Raw genomic sequence first — 19,434 nt, forward strand, 5'->3', positions numbered from 1 at the left:
GCCAAGGTGCTTGGATGTATCTCGATCTTTCTCAAGGGTCCGTTGGGAGAGATTTTAGAAAGACGGTATATATCCACCTGTCGCGGGATCAAGAGCGATATGTGCGTGCGGCTCGTCCACGAGAAGTCCTTGAAAAGATACGCGTGTGGAAGAAGATGAACAGAAGATGAATAGTAGTTCCTTTTTATGGGTGAACTCTCAGAATTTGACAAAAACTTCCGGTCGCTATTACCTTCTATCCTGTTCCTTTTGGCTGAACTAGCTGCACTAGTTTATGAAATTTACATACACATTGAAGCGTATGAAACGTACGTATGGAGATTCTCATGCTTTAGTGCGTGAATTTCTTCAACTGGTGTAGCCAGTTAAGCTATAAGAATAAGAAAGTAAAAAATAAGCTATAAGAATAAGAAGCTAAAGGAACAGGATAGAAGGTAAGGATTATTCGTGCGCGTTGCAGCCGTTGGTTGTAAGGTGTACCATGAAGCCCTTGCGACTTCCGTCGGGTAAATTCTCCCGTACTTCATCCAGCGCCAGAAGTTGTAATTTGCCCGGCAACCAGGAAGTCGGCAGACTTAATCCGAGAACCGACCAGGGAGGAGCTCCTTGGAGGCGAGCTCAACGTGTACCCTTCGCGGTTCGTCCGGTTCTGAACTCAGTGCAACGAGAACAGTAAGTGTTCTCATTGCGCACTCCGCGAATGACGGAGCAATAATTCTCGACTCTTGGCTCGCACACCGGTCAGCCTTAATTCGCGGACGACCTCGTCTAGCGAGGATCGCACCGGCGGCCTCGGCCGTCGAGGAAAAAGCGCGGAAGCTTGCGAGCTCTGTTCGGAGTCTCCGTGCCGGACAGTTACGCGGTAACCGCCGCGATAGAGAGAAGAGAGACGACGGCGGTGGCATCGTCGTCGGCGCGGCACTCGGTGGCGTGTCCGCGCTTGGCAGCAAGGCGCGCTAACAAGATTGCAGGGCTCCACGAGGGAGAGGGACACAGAGAGCTGGAGAGCGACAGACAGAGAGAGAGAGAGAGAGAGAGAGGGCAAGGGGAGGGGGGAGGGAGAGGAAAGCGAGACTCAGGAACCACGTGGCTCTCGTAGAGCGAGGCCGGGGCATGAATGAACGCGAACGTACGTAGTACGCGATACGGAAAATGGTGGTGGGGCGTAGGGACCAATGCCGATACGCGGTGTTGGCCGTGCGGCAAAACGTTGCTACTCCCTGCCTCTTGCAGACGCTCGCGGACTGCCAGACGCAATGGAACATAGTGGCAAGCGCGCCGAGCCGCTCCGAGAAATCTCCACGCGACGAAGCCCCGTGATCGTCGTTCGACTGGCGCCGATCTCCTCCTCAGACCACGTGCGTCGAACACACTTCAACGTGCCGACCGCGCGGCAAGCCGAACCAGGTATTAAAGATTGCGAATTGCACGTTAGAGATTAGAATTTGACGGATCGATTAATGTCGATCTCATCCGCCTTCGTCCCGAACGATCAAGCTGCAATTCTCGACCCCCAGCGATCCGGCGCGGGCTGAAGGGGATTACTTGAAATCGAGCCGAAGGTCCCGGCGAGACCGTCGAGTTGGTTTCGAATTTAGCGAGCGTGACGCGACGAAATGACGACTCCGCCTGACTAATTACACCACGCGTGTTGCATGCGCCTGCCAAATTGTTGTCGGCGGCGCGGAGTTCAGAGCACCACGGCGCTGCTGCCATCCAGTCGCCGAGATGTAAAGAGTTAAAAAATAGTGACTGCTCCTTGGCGAGGAAAGTAATAAAAAGTGATCTCTCGGGTACGAAAATAGTGACCGAAAGTGACATTTCTTGTCGAATTCTTGGAGTAACTAAGGCCATTTAAGTAAAGCCATTTAAGTAAAGAAATAACTTACTCTCATCTTCCCAGGTTTAAATTTACACACAGAGAGTTCTATTCATCGTAAAGTTCATACGTTGAAAAAGAAATTGCTGCGTTCGAGTAAATATTTGCTAAGGAATATTTTAGGAGTATTTCTTTTATTTGGATTAAATAAATATTATTTGAATATAACACTTTTTTTCTCTCTTTCAGCGTGTTATATTCAAGTAATATTTATTGGATCCAAATAAAATAAACTGTTCTAATATTCCTTAGTAAGTGTTTATTTGAACGTAACAATTCTTTTCAATGTAACAAGAAAAAACCAAAGGCACGAACAATATTGCTTTCGGAGCAGTTTTATGAAAAGAAACAGCAAGAATATATATAGAACGTTTACATTTTACAAATTGAACACGTTGAGTGGCGCGCTGGTTTCCATAGATCATACAAACGTCTAACTGATGATTACGTCACTAAAGTACAGTAAATAAATATAATACGGCGTACATGTATCCCTCACCTAGTTTCACTGGCTTCTTATTGGCTGTACATTCCATTTGATAAATGCTAATAATAATATTTTATACGTAACTTAACGAGACGCGGTAATATCAGCGCCGGTCACCCCACGGCATTCAACGTACTAAGGGCAGCTAATGACGGCTCAAGCGAAAAAGTAACTATAGTGGACCATTTTAAAACGACAATGAATTTTTTAGTAACTTGCCAAGAAAAGGTGACAAAAGGTGACTCAAGTGACTGGACGGCAGTGCTGGTACAACGCGCGCACCAAGCACTGGATTTGCGAAAATAGCTTGGTTTCGCGTACAAAATGGATACTCGGGTCGTCGTGAGAGTTCAGGGCGAACATGCCCTCGCGCGCGTTTATGCAGGAGACACGTCAGATAATTCCACTTTTTCTTCGCGAGAAATGTGGAAATTATTTTCGCCGCGCGGTTATTCTCAGAAACGCAGCGCAGAATCGGTTCCATTGCACGGAAAAAAAGAAATAGCTCCCACAACTAAAGAATTAGCTGTCCATGTAAACTTAGAAATTTAGTTAATTACCTACTTTTTAATTCTCACAGCTGAAAACTAGGCCTGAAAAGTCTATTTACATCATTCATGCTCTTTCCTTGTTATAAACTTTCAAACCATACTGTAAAGAGAACTCGATATATGTTAAATTATCCAAAGATAAACCCGGGGAAGTAAAAGTAAGTATATTAATGTTTCTGTTAAATGGCCATAAATATTCTCGAAATTTGACAAAAAATGTCACTTGTGGTAACTATAATTATATTTTATTATATGAACAGCTAATTCCTTTTTTCCGTGTGGTATTCGCGCGATCGTACTTACCGGAGATAAATCTGCTTGAGGCCGACCCCGCTGTTGATACAACCGTTGGGAAGATGGAATTGTTCGCACAACGACGCCCACTCATTCCTGGTGTTGACCTGCAACGAGAAAACAGAGCGATACGTGAGAAATTGTTCGACGACACACGGAGCGAGCGCGCCTCGCGATATTGATCCTCAGAGGCTCGCGATAAAATCGCATTAGCAGTGTTTGACGAAACCGCCGCGCTCGCGTGCGTCTAACCCGCAAACGTCATTTGTAGCGCGCTCGCGCACACAGTCTTCGGTAGTCCATCGTTATTTTAAGCCGGGGCTCTCGGCACTTCGACGCGTATCAAGAATAATTCAAGGAAATCCGCGTTCACTTTTACCGTGCCAAGATTTTCGCGCGACCCGATTTTCCTCCGCGCCGATCGTTCGCGAGATGTTCACACGAGATCGCAAATGGCGTAGAGATTCGAGATTCTCTAATCCTCTAATGGTGAAAAGTTGGGGTCGAATCCGACCCCGTGTTCTGTTTTGTTCACTTCTCATTTAATTAATGTACAATATGGGTGCTCTCTAAATTTCTTGGAGTAAGTACTTGGTATTTTCATTCACTTGTCTTCACTCAAGCGAGTGAAAATATTGTCATTCTAACCACTACAATTCATTTCAAGAAATTTAGAGAATGAAAGAAGTAAATAATAACAAGAAACTTCTTTCTCTGTTTATTTATAGATGGAGAGAAATACAATCAAGTTTACTAACTGACGTTAAATAACTGTAGTAGAACACTTTGGAAGAACGCTTTAACGTTCTGAAAATCTATCTTGCTATTGGAGCTTTAATTAGGTTATCAAATGGGAATTCCTCGTCCACCTCACCCTCCCGATATCGTCGGCGGCAAGATCGCGGCTTGTCTCGCCGAAGAGATATCTCGAGAATTCCCCGGATGGAGAAGCGAGCCGATAAAACGTGATATGGCGACACCGGGCGAATTTCTGCAGCCGGTTGGAAAAAAATAAACGACCCGCTTCTTCCTCTTCTTCTTCTCGGTTCGCGCGCGCGCGCATCCCGGAAGTCCCAACTTTGATTACAATAACATATTCTTCCGCTAATTCGTGAGCGATTTCTCCCGCGGAGGCGGAATTTCGCCGCGAGCGCGCGTCAGTTTTCTCTCGAATTTCTACAATTTTAAAGTTTCGAGATAACTCCGTTCTTCTCTCCCAATTTTTCTGCGGATTTTTTAGTTTCTTACCTTTTTTTTACGGGAAAAAGTAAATGTGGCAGGTTTTGGCTGAACACGCGTGAATTTTTCTAAACGAATTTTTAATTATAAATTATGTTAATTTCTTATATTAATAATTATAAGAATAATTACATCAATAATTATACAGTAATAATAATAATAATTAAATATAATAACTAACAAACTATATTAATAATTTCTATACGAGTTTCTAATAATTTATATCCTTGGGAGAGAAACCGAAGAAATTCACGGAAAAATTGGGGGGAAAAACGACTTTTTGCCGAAACTTGAAAACTACACGAATTTTCTCGAGGGAGCTGCGACTTGGTGACTCCTCGTCGAAGCCATCGAGGTTCAGTGATCGAGTGCTGCTCCTGCTGCGAGCTCTTGCGAGAGCGGAACAATCGGTACCTTTGATCATGATAGCTGCAACCGGACCAGCGCGACATGGTGGAACACCGGCGTGAAGCACGAATCGGCATTCCGCAGCGGAAATAAATGTTTATTGCGCCCGCGTTTATTTCGGTGAATTACGCGCACGCGGCAGGAATTCGCGTTTCGCCGTTTCCTTTTTCTCGCTGTCACCGGTATCACACACGCCGGTATACCGCGATCGTAAATCAGATTTATGCGTGCGCGCGTGCATTCGTCCGTATATGAAATATCGAGAAAAATAAGAGCGCTAACCGCGCAGGCATTGTTCTGGATAAACGTGCATATTGCTTGAGCGCACTTTGATCCTTAGTCACGCGCGGTCGTGACGATCACGTCACTCCCGCGAGTGCACATGACGGTGTAGAAGAAAATTGTAAATAGAATTATTTAACATTATGTTCCGTGAACAATGAATTCGACAAGGCAAACGGAACTGTGTGAACAAGTCTTGAGTTTGTACCGAGTGTTTACATAAGACCGTTAAATTCTAAAACGGGTATTCATAGTCCAATCTTTTATTTGAGACTGTCTTGAGTTCATCTCCAGATGCTCCGTAGCTGATGAAACTATCTGTACAGCATCTGAAGATGAACTTGAGACGATCTTAGCCCTCGACTAACAAGGCTGAGTCGGATCCGACCGGAGCCATTCTGATGCTTCTGCACATACGTTGATGAAGCGTAGCGTGTTGTGATTTCGTGAGTCTTTCAAGCCAGTCTTCTTATCGCAGTGGCTGGTAAGTGGGATTGTATTATCTTGTTCGGTTATATCATTACTATTGTATCGCTGGTCGCCGAGAACTCTTTTTTTTTGCATGACTTTTACGTCTAATAATGTATTATTATCATTGTAAGGACTAATTTCCTCATCTCGCTTTCACGGTCGAACTTGATCCATCTTATTAACGCCACTTTTTCCTCATTATCTTTTTACTTTATTATCTTTTGACTAATATTTGTCATAAATTGACAATGATAGTTTGCAATTATTGTTTTACCGATTAGGGAAAAACAGATAATTCTCCCTCTCTCTTTCTCATTTTTAATACAATTTTTCCAAAAATCTGTTTTTCTCATTTCCTAATTACACATTATTTGATTACATATTTATATCATTACATTATATTATTATCTTTCTAACAAAATTAATAGGTTAAATATATAATATCCCATACATGAATTTTAAGGTTTCCGCTTGAATATAAATATTGCAATGTACTTTATATACCAGGTATTTTACACATTTTGCGTTATATTTTACTTGCATTTAAAGATTTCCCAACTTATTGCGGGGATAAAAAGTGCCTGGTCGAAAAACCCTCGTCCACAATTTTGCTTCAAGACGTAAGCAGTGATCAAATTGACCAACCACGGTAGTTTATTAGAAGAATAATCGCGGTAGGTCAATTCGCTTACCGCTTACGTCTTAAAGCAAGAGCATGAGGTTGGTCGGAAAAACTACAAGATGCTTCCGCCGGTCGGAGCCGACCCACCACCTTGTGGGGGGTTGTTACCACATGAACCTTGTTAGACGAGGATTAAATGTAAGATCCGACTATGAATACCGGCCTAAGTGGGCGAATGTAACGTAGAGAAGCTCTCGCAACGATCGATTAATCTCGTGAGCGACCGCAATTGTGCACACTAGCAAGTTAATTAACAAAGCATCATTGCGACATCTTACCCACCCCTCCCAGGGCGTCCTCCGTTGGACGACGCGCGCGAGTCCAGAAGCATCGGCGGCGTGCACGTGGTTTCTACAGGCGTGACACGTGGCCACGCGAGCGACGCGTAGAATCGTCGGCGGCGGCAGTCCTGCGCTCTCAAAGTGCGCTCTAAGCGACGGAGGCGGCAGCGGCGGCGGCGGAAAAGGGTGGGTGGGGGCGGCGCGGGAGTCGTAGTTCGCAAAATCAGCGGCGGCCGAGCATACTGGGTCAGTGCTCCCTGGATCGGCGCCCGTGTCTTCGCTCTATTCTGGTCGCCGTCGTCGTCGCCGCGACGCCCGATGAATCGGGAACGTGGCGCCGCGCCGTGGGCGACCGCAAACGCGCGCGCGGCCGAGCGCGTTGCTCGGTAACCGAGTAATAATAGTTAACGAGACGGGGAGCCGCGACCTGTACGTGTATTTTCGGAACGCGGGCACGGGAAATGTCAATAATGGATGCAGATATGAAAATTCCCTGGCATCGAACGATCGTCTCGCGCGGGCGGGAAGCCGTCAAACGACATCTCGCGCGACGGAACGTTGGCGGAAACATCGGCGGCGCGCACCCACTTCCTGAGGGGATACACACACGCATCGTGCTTCGACGCTTTTCAATCCATTCGCGGGTGGAGATAAAAAAAAAGCAGAGTCAGGAGCGAAGCTCGTACGCCGTTCGTATCTTTTGTTCCAAGGATCGAGAGAGCTGATTGATCTTTCGACGCATGGAATCATCCGTCACGCCTTGCCCGGATATATACGGTCCGTTCTTCTTAACTGAACTGGCCGCACCAGTTCGCGAAATATACGTACACGTTGAAGCGTACTTACAAGATCCTCACGCTTCAGTGCGCGTTAATTTCTTCGAGACCAATGAGAAATAGTTCGATTAATATTCCGTGCGCTAAATCATCATCATCGTCTCGGTCCTACCGTTCGAGGGAAGCCGGTCCTCCCGTCCACGCGACGTCGCGGCGAAACGGTACCCGGGCGCCAGCAGCTGATCGGCGACTCGACGATCGCCGTGAGATTTTGCGCGCGCGTCAGGAAGCGCACCTCTCTCGGCGCGACGCGCTCGGAAGCTCGTTTCCCGCCAAGTTCGATCTAGCCGGAGGGGGGAGGGGGAGGGGGGGGGCGCGATTAGGTCGGTACCATCGTCGCCACGAGGTCGTGTAATCGCGCGACTTTGCTCGACCTTGATGGAGTACGAACGGCGCGGCGGGACGCATGCGCGGCGCGGGCCCGTTCCTCGGAAGCATCGAACGCGTATCCACCACGTGGTTCGGCGGGTTCCGAGGCACACTGCATGATGAAAGTGTCTTCAGCGGCGACCACGTGGCCGTCGTTAGGGTAGGACACGGTCCCTCTCTCTCTTTCTCTCGCTCGTTCGCTCGCTCTTTCCCACCCCCTCCTCTCTCGCGCGATTCTCTCTCCCGCCCCTCTCTTCCTCTCTCCTCGGACGAACACACGCGGCTGCAACGCCTGCCTATGACTCCACCGCGTCTTCCGTTGCTTCCTCCAGCGGGGGGTACCGGCCGAAGACTCCGGCTCGTCTCGATCGAGATCGCGTTGTTACCTTCGTCAATTGCCGATCCGGGCCTCATTGGATGAACGTGAAGAGCAGCCTCGCGCGCGTCTGACCCGAGGAACTCGTCGACGATGGGTATTTTCCATTTGACGACGCAAGTCGACACAAGCGTCATCTTATCCTTGCTTTGCTCGTTGAATATAGAACGAGGACAGAAGGACGCTTGTGCTTCTGGAAATGGAAAGCTACCATTGCGCCGGCAACAGCCATCCCGTTCCCGATTCCCATCTCGAGACGTTCCCCCCGTCAGCTGGGATAATCTTCCGGGGAAGAAATTACTCCTCGAGACTGACGGACTCTGTCTAGGAAGATTTAATACGTTGTTCAACGGGAGGAGGAGGAGAGCTACTCTTGGAAGGACTACTCGGACGTCCTTGGCTTCTCGCTGCTCCGGAGCGATTCATCATCGTGCCGTTAAAACGTCGCGGGGAGCAAAGTAAAAACCGACTCTCCGGCGCCCCGATCTTATGTAAAGAGACAAACTCGCGTTACTGGTTTACAATCTCGTCTAAGGCTGTCGCCGCCGCTCGCCCGGTTAGGTTAACACGCAGCGGCGCACTGTGAGCGATAATTTATGCCGACGATCGCTTATGCATAAACACGAGGCGGGCGACACAATCCGCCGCCTTGTTTGTCGTTATAGCGGTCGTCATTAGAATTCCGCACGGCGGCGTTTCCTCGAACGATGCCGGCGAGACGCAATCGCGATATAAAACGCCGCGGGAACCGTCGTCCTCGTCGCCCTCAGCCGCGATTATGCACGTATTTTTCCCGACGAGCTCTCTCGCGCACGGGGATGAAGAATCGCGCGCGCTCCGGTATCGTTACCCGATATCGCCGGGAGCGTGGAAACAATGAGCCGATTATCGTCCATTGGATGCCAAATAGAGGAATTCGACGCGTTTCATTCGTGAAATCTCGCAACCTGGGAATTATATTACGCGTCTCTCTCTCTCTCTCTCTCTCTCTCTCTACATTCCGTGGAAATGAAACGGAGCGCGCGATGGGAATTAAATATGTTTTCCATGAATTACCTCACACGTTTTCTCCGAACGCGCCGTGATAATTTCACGACCGACGAATGCTCGATAAGTGATGCGACGTATTTTACTCCTAATAAAGTAACACGAACGTCGATGCAATTTTTATCCCAGTCATTTGCGGGAGCACAAAGGAATCGGACGGTTCCGTGTAATAACCGCGGCACTTCGAAACGCAACACCAGTCAGCTCGGAAAGGCCAGACGGAGTAAGAAAGGTCGTGCGACTCCCGGCGAGCACCAGCCGTCCTTTACCAATAGCGGTGTTTCATTACGCGAAATCGGATTACCGCCGACCGTGTAAACGGATCCTCCCTTAACGAGACCGGCACACGACGCCCGGAGAAAGAGAGAGAGAGAGGCTGCGGTAATCATTAATTACATCTCCCCCGGGGAGCAGAGATCTCATCGGCGTAACATGGAAACACGCTCCTCCCCCGCCCATCGGGATTCCATAAGGGACTACGCCGAGATAACGCTAAATTAACAATTAAACCGCGTGTCCGCATAAATTCCGCCTGTCTCGGCGATGAGACTGCCGAGAGACTCCGTGCACGTTCGCAGCGCGCAGATACGCGATGCGAAGTCACCTAACGGACACACACATAACGAACACACTCCTTAGCTCACCATCAATTAACTCTCTATCTCGATGATTCATGTGCGCCGACTTAAACACCGCCGCTGTTGTTACCATTGTATACCGATGCGTCACAATGCGCGCACGACTGTGTGTCGCTGACAATACCGCCGGTATGTCGTGCTTATCCGCCGCACGCGCGGCGAGGGTGTGACTTCCAGCGCCCGAGTCGAACCTCCACACAAGATATCAACCCACGCGCATCCACTTATCGACCTAGCGATGTAAATCGCGGTCTCGAGGCAGCGTGTGAGATGCGCCGGGTGTCCACGATTTTCGACGCGCGGTCGAAGGGAGGCAGAGAGAAAGAGGGAGAGCGTCGCGACGAGCGCCCACCGACGTCACGGCATACTTCGTGCGTCGTCTGCCGCCGCTGTGTGTACTGTGCCTCGCGGAACCGAGCGGAGTCGGCGTGCGCTCGCGGCGAGAGAGCCGCGGCTCGTGTCACGTGGGCTCTCGCAGGCCCACGGCTGGCGACTGACAGTTCCCAGTCAGCTGATCGTCCACACCGGGGCGGGGAAGGGGCTCCGAGGGGACAGCGGTAGCAGCAGCAGCAGCGGCAAGAGGAGGAGGAGGAGGCGGTGGTAGCGGTGGATTAGGGATGAAGGGGGGAGGCGAGGTCTAGAAGGGAAGGAGGGCGGAGGGGTTGGCGACGCGCAGTCTGCCGTCGCCGTCGTCGTCGTCGCCGCCGTCGTCGTTGTTGCCGCCGCAGGCGGCGGTGGTGGCGGCGGCGGTGGTGGCGGGATCAGCTGATCGGCGGAGGTGTGCTGGTGACTGACTGACTGTGAATGAACGCGGGGAACGGATGAAGAAGTCTTCGCGTGCGTACTCACGTGCGGCGTGAGCGCACGGGCGGGAGGGGGGAGGGGAGATCCGGGGGACGGCGGGCGGGAGAGAGGAAGCGAGCGGCATGCGGGCAGAGGGAGGAGGGCGAGTGAAGCGCGCGCGAAAGAGAGAGAGTGCGCGCGTATCCGCCTGGCTGTACGCCCGAGCACTCGCGAGGAAGCACGAGGCGATTCTCTCCGGACGGCGGGTTCCTCGCGCGTGCGGAAGCGCGTCGCGTCGGGAAGCGCCGCCGCGCGCGCGCGAGAAAGAGAGAGAGAAAGAAGCTGCCCGATCGGGACAGCCGGCGGTAGCCAGAGAGAGGGAAAGAAACGGAGAGAAAGAGCGAGAGAGCGCGATAACACGTGCGGCACTTAATAGCGCACTCGCGCGGTTGGCTACACCTAGTTTTTTCTACCGATGCGCACTGAGAAGTCGCGGGCTCCGCCGGGTGACGCCGAGCGGTTCTCTTTTCCACGAGGGGTCAAACGTCGAGACACACGTAGTCGGCGCGCTTCCGCGTCTGGCAACTGTCGTAGAAGAGAAAGAAGGAGAGAGTCTCGACGGAAGTCGCGGTTTATATTCGCGAGCTCGATGAGACCGAGTCGTCGACCGACGGGAGGAGCCCCGTCGGAAAGTCGTAAACTTGATACGCGCGATAACCGTTACGCAACTGCAATTAAGGATTCGAGAAAATCGTTACAATCGATCCCTTGTCCGCCTATGTTCAAAGCGAGCGATATACGTCTTTCTCTCTTTCTCTCTCTACCTCTTTCCTCTCTGTCGGCATGCAGTACTTCGCAGAGGCACGTTAGTGCCTCCGTCGGGAGAGGCGAAAGGCGTCGTTCACTTTCACGACGAAAGAATATTACACGTTCGCCGAACGAGAGAGGGACGACGCGCGCGGTAGCGATAAAAGGAGAATCGCCTCCGTTTAGCTTCCAGAGGGAGAAGAGAACGACGGCCTCGCCTCGACAAAGAGCCTCGTCGTCCTTCCGTTGCAGCCGCCGGCAGGCGGGTTATGCTTGAAATGCATCTTACAGGCCGCGTGCATCCTTCAGAGGCATGGCTGATGAACGACGCATCGTGCATTCTCGTTCCGCGAAAGAGCCGGGCCCTCTCGGCGGTATTTCGCGCGTCATGCCGAAAATTAGTCACGCGCGAAATCACATCGGAGTCACAGACGTCGGCGGAGCCGGCATGCTCGGACTCTTCGGCGTTTCGCACGCACGATATTTTTACGATACTCGCGCAGGAAATCCTGTTAATTGAAGTTAACCTTCGCGAGGAAAGGCGCAATAACAAGACGTGAGCAGAAAGGTGGGGTCACAAGTGACCCAAATATACAGGGAAAAAGTGGATTCAAGCAAACAATTGCTCCGATACTCTTTAGCAAATATTTTCACTTGGATCAAGTAATATTTGCTCGATCCAAGTAAAATATTCTCCACGGCAAATTATTCAAGTAAAATATTTATTTGATCCGAGGAAAATTTACTTAAGCCAAGTAAAAATTTGCTAAGGGATATTAGAGTAATTATTTACTCGAATCTGGTACTTTTTTCTGTACGAATACACGTTCTACCTGACTAAAATAAGAGCACAAAAATCATACGGAGCAATAAGCAAGAATATATTTTTCAAAAATATTATATTAATATTAATAAGCAAAATTTCTCTTGTGTTAGGGTCATGAGTGACTTCTACCTTTCCTTGCGAATGTAACACTCGAGACCGGTGATTGACGGTAGCAAGTCGCGCACGCAAGTACGCGCGAAAGTTTTCGCAATTACATTTCTCGGTGGGGAAACGACATTAGCGGCGGCAATAAAGTGTCTCCCGGCGGTGTTGTCGGTGTGTCTGCCTGCCTCTCTGTCTGTCGTGCGACACACACAACACACGACGAATCGCGTCGCGAATCGATCAGATCGTAAAAAACGGACGATATTTTATCGTCCGTTGATGCGCACCGCAATATCGCGAGCGCCTTCATAAATTGAAGCAGCAAATGCACTCGTATATTATTATACGAGTTGTAATAATCCCGCGTCTCTCCTCGAAGTCGAACACATATTTCTCCCCCTCCTCCTCCTCCTTTTTCTTCATGCATCTCCGTCATGACGTTCTCGAGCTTCGGTCACCACCGACATCCGGTTGTGTGATGTTAACGCGAAGCCCGCTCTATTATCGGCGAGTCATGCGATATTAAAGCGCAATTCGATCTCGTTTCGACGACGATACGATGAGTTACGTAAGCGAGAACGAGCGACCTACGCCGGTCGTTAAAAACTCGCGACGGAAAGTCGCGGTGTATATATCTCCGCGGTGCGATTAGAAACTCGGTCTCTGCTTTTCAGCAAACCGATCTTATCCCCGAGTACACCATCGACGTGGTGCGGCGTACTTGAATTTGCTTTGAGTCATCCGGCGACCTCGGGCGAAAATACGGCGCGCGCGCGCCGGCGTCGCTCGCGAATTCTTTTTCCGCGCGATTTTTACGCCCGCGCGAACGAGCGCAGCTGGATGTCATGCGGAACAAAGCAGAACAGGGAAATAGAAAGAGAGGATTTGTTCCGCGTTACACGTCAATGCGCACGATAAGCGAGCGATATGTAAAGCCGAGAGGCGAGAAACGCGAAAATAAATTAATACACGTGGAATATATATCGGGTTGATGCGAAAATTCATTCCGTTTCTTAAGGAGGTTGTAAGGTGAAACGAGTTCGATAAGGATTCAATGAAGCTTGCGTTACGTGTGAGTTGAAATGTTATCTGTTCGTGTAATTAGAGAAAGATTGATTCGAAAATTGAGATATTCGCAACTAAGTTGACACCTTTTATACGTGTCCCTTGAGATCAGCGTGCTATTTTTAACGTCTTGTTAAAGACTGAACTTCTATGGGACATTACGCACAAATTTCGGAATTATTTACGATTTTGTTTCGAAAATACAGCAATGTAAATAGTTGATAATTTTACGTTAAAGTTGATATATTATAATACTCAAGATACATATGCATGTATTTCATTTATGCTATACCTCTTTCTGTTATGCGCATTTCTATTAGGTCAGCTGATGCATAAACATTAATAAGAAAAATAATATTTTCGTACTTGTAATATTGTGTGTACAAATGTTGACCTCAACTTCATGTCAAATTATTATTCAGATAGTAAGATAAATGCACAGGAGTGTAATTTTGCTCGATATTAAAATTTTACTAGCGAAATACTAAATTTACGAGCGGCCCCCTTTGACGCGTCAACTGAAAATATGATCTTGAACCTTACAATCCTCCTTAATCGGTTCTTTGCTCAGAAATTCCAGAATTTCGACGAGCACGGGATCATGCATGCAACTGCCTGGAGATATGACATAAGGTCGTCGGACAAAACGGCGGATATTTAAGATTGATCGGTTGTATTTTAAAACAAATAAATGTTTTACATTCTGATTAAGCAACGGAACCAACTTTTGTATCAGCGTAATAAAAAAGAAACGAGGAATTTCGATTCCTTCTCGTGAAAGAACTTCACGAGATACACAGTCTACCTTCGCAAATGTTAACGACACTTTCGAGGCGTCCTGTGTACACGTCGGAATATACCTCCGCCGCTTGCACGAAGAGCAGGGCAAGGCGTGGGCGACTAAACCGACTTACGAATTCATCGCGCGATCGAGCGGGCCGCTTCGATTTCGCCGCGATCGCCACGCGTCCTTGCATATTTATTCAACGGTTTCGTCGTTTTCCCCTAGGAAACGTGGGCGCCGCCCGAGCGAGTGTTCTCAGAGGAGAGACGCGTTTCTTACGACTCGCGACGACGCGTTCTTCCACGTCGATTCTCCCGCGTCATCCGCGACCGATGCACGTCAATTTCCTCATTAGAATTTCAACACTTGCGATCATCCTCGGCGAGTCCCAGGTGCCACACGTGCCGCACAATCTCGGCGGAAACGCATCGTTAATTATCTCACCGGCGTGGTACGTATGTAATATGAGAGCTCGCGAAGGTATCCGCAGCGAGGGAAACGCCGCGGCGGCGCGTTATTTACGCGAATGCAAATCATCGTCGGCGAGCGCGCAAGTGTTCCTCACAATTAGCGCACGAACGCGCGCTCAAGGCACTCTCGTTGTTTCACGATTTTTTTCTTGCGCGTTATCTATTCGGCGTTATTTCACACCGCGACACTTCGCGTTGTTGAGGGAGGCAATGATTCAGTCGCGCGATACACTCGTTCGTTCGCGCGCGCGTGCGGATTAACGGCGTCGTCAGATGGAGAAAGTTCGATCGCGAACGTAGGTGGATCGCGATATTTCGACGAGTGTCTTCGCATTCCGAGAATGATCGTGCGGATTTTCTGTCGTCCGTCTGTAAAACCGGGCGTACACTTGGCGAACGAACAAGGAACGAACAGCGAATGCCAACTCTCGTTGTTACATGGAGCATTCGGAGAAAAATAATTTCCTGGCACGGTAAATTTTATGCTGTCGCAGCAAAATCTGTCGGTTGTTATGCGGATAGCGAGGCAATTTGTTAAGAGCGCTTGTTAACATTTGCTAAATTATTTTGCTACAAAGAAGAAATTAGTAAATGTAGAAAAGTACTATCTTGTCCTGACGGCAAATTAACTTGTGCTCAGCAGAATATTTTGTGACCTAGCAACAAGACTGTTTCTGCTCTAATCACGAATAATTTGCTAATTTGGGATCGTGCCAACTAAATTTTATCGCTTTCGCAACGAATATGCAGTAGCAACAATATGATTTCGCAACAGCAGCGAAATTATTCTCCTCCATATAGAATTTGGAAAATGTGCGTGCCATAAAGAGATCAAAAAGAATGGTTTCGGGTCGATATTTGTTCATAAGGTGGTTTATCAAAGAAAATTTTACACTCTCCTTGATAATAATCACAATAAAGCGTAATCGCGCGGTTTCCCCCGAGGAGGAAAAATTCGCGCGCGTCTGAAAGAACTGACGAAGACGATCCGCGTCGATAATCACCACGACTCCATTCTTCATTGCCTCAATTATTCGCGTTGGTTCTCCTTTGTTAATCGCTCGGTTCGAAGGAAAGCCGGCCGTAATACCGCGGCCGAAGGAGTAGTTGATGCGTTTACATCAGGCGTCCTCGCATTATGTCGTTAAGCGGCGTGAAACGCACACGTATAATATACGCTTTACACGCGTAACAGCCCGCCGGATAAGAAAACGCCGCCACGGTGGCGGCACATCGTTAACTGGAAGGACTCGCTCGTCCTCGAATGCAGGAAGACATAAAAAAAAAGTAAAGAGACAAAAAAAAAAAAGAGAAATTCCCTCATAGTCGAGATAGCACCATCCGTCGACGTCGAGCGCAACGTTGCTATCAGCGGATATCGAAAAAATTCCCGAGGCGTAACGATGCGTCACCGTAATATCGGTCGTAACTTCGCGAACAGCAGATTCATTATCAATCGCAATTAATATCGAAACGACGGCCGGGGTGGGCACGGGAACCGGCCTCGGCGCCCATCAAGGGAGGATCAGACGCGAGAGGCCGAAGTTACGGGACGATATTCCGCGGCGATCGCGCGCGTAGGTAGAAAGTAATATTCGATATCTCGCGGCGAGGACGTGCTACAGGTACGACGGAACATTCCGCCGCGGGCTAACGACGACGATGACTCTTTCGCGTTCGACGTCCTCGGGCGTCGATCGCGATGCAAGAGGCGACGCGAGGAGAAGTCTTGCGCGAGCGGCTTTTTTATCTGCGTCATGTAATTATCGCCGCACCCATCGTAAAAATGCCCACTTCGACGTCGGCTAATAAAATTCTCGGTTTTATTCAGCGCGCGTCTCTTCACTCTCGCTCTCTTTCTCTATCTTCGCTCTCCTTCTCTCCCTCTTTCTCTCTCTTCTCTGCCGCGCGCGCTCTCCGCCGGCGCTACATAATATAACCGGACGTTAGACTCAACACGCATTAGCGCGACTCCTAGTTGACACCGGCCCGAGGCTACTTACTTACGAGTCGCCGTCAGCTCCCGCGGCGTGCGTTTAACCCTTTCGACGCATCCTCCTTCGGCAAATAAAGACCGCTCTCTTCCTGCGGGCGGACGGGCGGCCGGTGACTCGAGAGGTATTGAGTTTTGCCGAGGAGAAATCGCGGCGGGGTTGACATATAGAGAAAGAGGAAGGGAGATAAATAGATAGATAGATAGATAGATAGAGAGAGAGAGAGCTGTCGATAACGTGTGTCACCGATATATAATTCTTGAGCGTTTCCGAACGTGCTACACGAACGTTCATTATAAATAAAATAATGTAATATCCTTTGACTACACAGAAGTACAGACTGCCGGTAGCTAACTTCAGACTGGTTAGCCAAGATATATTATACGCCACCATCGACCAATTAAGAAATATGAGAACTAAAATTCCGTCATTTGCCGAGTGTTCGTAGTTCGTAATTCATTTATTATTATTAAAATGGTGAAATATAACAAGAATTAGGAGTTTTTGAAAATAGTAGTATACTGTTTTGTACAAAGCTGTCAATCTATAAAATATCAAAATAGAAGAAAAAAGAAAAATGGCCTATATCTTGTTATGGGTAACTTATTTAACCTATTGCAGAAACTGGCATCCGGGAATTCAATGAGAAAACTCAGATTTTATAAAAACTAAACGTTTAAGGGCTTTGATAAACAGCGATTGAGTAATCTTAAAAATCTCCGCTTTGATTTCCAAACATGTTCGCTCTTTTTGAAGGTTAGACTGAGACTTTCCCCTTTTCTTCCAACATTAATGGGCTCGTTTTGTCAGGGACACGTTGCTCGTTTATCTACTATGCTACGCAGAAAAATTCTGGTTGCACTAAGCAAGAAAGTGAAGAACCAATTTCTGGTTCTTATGATTTAATATCATGATATCAAGCGTGGATTTTTATAACCAGAAAATCTGTTCCCTTCAACCAAAACGCGTCTAGTTGTTCACTTTATGGTTACCGCAACCAGACATTTTTATGGTTAACGCAACCAGACTTTTTTCATATATCTAACCTAATCATTTATATTTTTTGCGTAAAGATACATTATTATTATTTCATAATTTAATACTTCAAATTAATAAAGTCTATTTAATTAATTATTATTTTGATTTATATATTTCATATTATTATGTACAGAATGCAAAATATATATTTCATTATGAAATATATTTCATTATGATTGATACATTTTAAGATATGTTTATATTTCTCGGCCTTTGGTCGATAGGGCGGGGCTCAAATCTCGAAAAATATCGAAAATATCGGATACATTTCTCGACGCATGAATGGAAAGAGTGGGATACCGGCAGTCTATACTTCTACAGTATCGGATAATATCGGAGATGACATCGGCGTGTCTCCTTGCTGATAATTCCGCCTGCCTGGGAGGCAGGTTAAAATTGATTATACGCAATATGTAAGATAATTATTGAAGATTGGAAATGACTAAGTCGGTAGCTTTGAACAAATATTTGTATTCGCCGCGTCGATACATACGTTGACATTTGCGAGCGGAACAGCCGAAAGGCACTAGCGAGTCTAACTTCTTTTTCCTCCTATCTCTATCTCTCTTTCTCTCCGGGATGCTTAAGTAAGCGCCTCGCGTCGCCACGCGCGCTTAGAACATCTGCGAGAGAGGACATGCGGGCGCCACGTTGTGCGACTGTCGCGAAGGCAAACACAATGGGTCGTGCAACGCTCTTCTTTCCGTTCTGGCGTCGCTCCGTTGCGTAACGTAAACTAATCTACGGGAGAGTCGTAACCAGTCAACGAGTTATCTATCGGCAATCGCCGGAAACTCGAACTTTATTCGAGTCTGTCGAAATCATTTTTGTCGAATACAAAACATACAAGGTATAATAGTAAGCAGAAAGATTGTTGTATTGTTTTGGGCGAGTTTCGCAACGCGTCTCGTATTCAACAGGAGAATGTATCTCCTGAGAATAATTAAAAAACAAATTCTCCTATTGGACACGAAATACGGGGTCCGAAATTTGTCAAGAAGGAAAAAGTATCACAATCTTTCTGTCCACCACTGCACGTTAAACGTAACGTAACGCACGCTAACGTAACATTGCGTAAGATTATAACTATAAAAACGTAGAAGAGAAAAAGAATAAGAGTTTGAAGAAAGACGACGACGAGCGGAAACTACACATTGTCGCGTTGACCCAGAGATTAGTAACTGAAAATTTGGCAAATTCAATCGGCTCGTTAAATGATGACACCTGACGAAGTATCGAAAGCGCACACAAGAGAGAGAGAGAGAGAGAGAGAGTTCCGTGAAATGCGCGCGCGCGCGCGCGCGCGCTGGTCGCAAACGACCAGGGCGAGAGATGGCCCGACGTCGTACGGAGAGCAAAGAGGAAAGGTGCAGTGACCTCCAAGTGCCGCGCGGCTCGTGCTCGAGTGATGGCTTACCAACTGGTACCGTCGGCCAAGGCCATTAATACCAATGTCTTTAGCGCGACGAAGGCGACGGACGCGCGGGCGCGAAAGAGAAGGACGCAGAAGCGAGAAGATCGGCGGCGCGGGAGCACGGTTAACAGCCTTGTCGATGGGAATCGTCGAAATTCGAGAGTTGACTCACAACTGGGCTTGCGGACCCTCGGTCGATTGGATGAATAGGAATCCAGCGAATTAAGTCAAAGGGTCAACGTGGTGTCAACACTGTCAAGACAAAAAATAATTTTACTAAAAAAAAAAGGGGGGGGGGGGGAAAAAAA

General features: G+C 48.1%; 1 protein-coding gene across 9 annotated transcripts in view; it reads right to left on the minus strand.

Annotated features, from left to right (window-relative positions):
• Window positions 1–19,434, minus strand: part of LOC106745154 (AT-rich interactive domain-containing protein 2) — a 61,976-nt gene that overhangs the window by 28,081 nt on the left and 14,461 nt on the right. For 8 of the 9 annotated variants that reach the window (XM_014620550.1, XM_014620534.1, XM_014620543.1 and 5 more), the window contains exon 3: window positions 3,221–3,318. In XM_014620550.1, coding sequence (XP_014476036.1) covers window positions 3,221–3,318 — 98 coding nt within the window. Of the gene's footprint in view, window positions 1–3,220; window positions 3,319–9,846; window positions 10,052–19,434 lie in introns of those variants that run through there. The other variant, XM_014620525.1, reaches the window with a different exon arrangement.

This window comes from Dinoponera quadriceps, unplaced genomic scaffold, assembly GCF_001313825.1.
Source record: "Dinoponera quadriceps isolate SergipeBrazil2010 unplaced genomic scaffold, ASM131382v1 scaffold120, whole genome shotgun sequence".
Taxonomy (NCBI): Eukaryota; Metazoa; Arthropoda; class Insecta; order Hymenoptera; family Formicidae; genus Dinoponera; species Dinoponera quadriceps.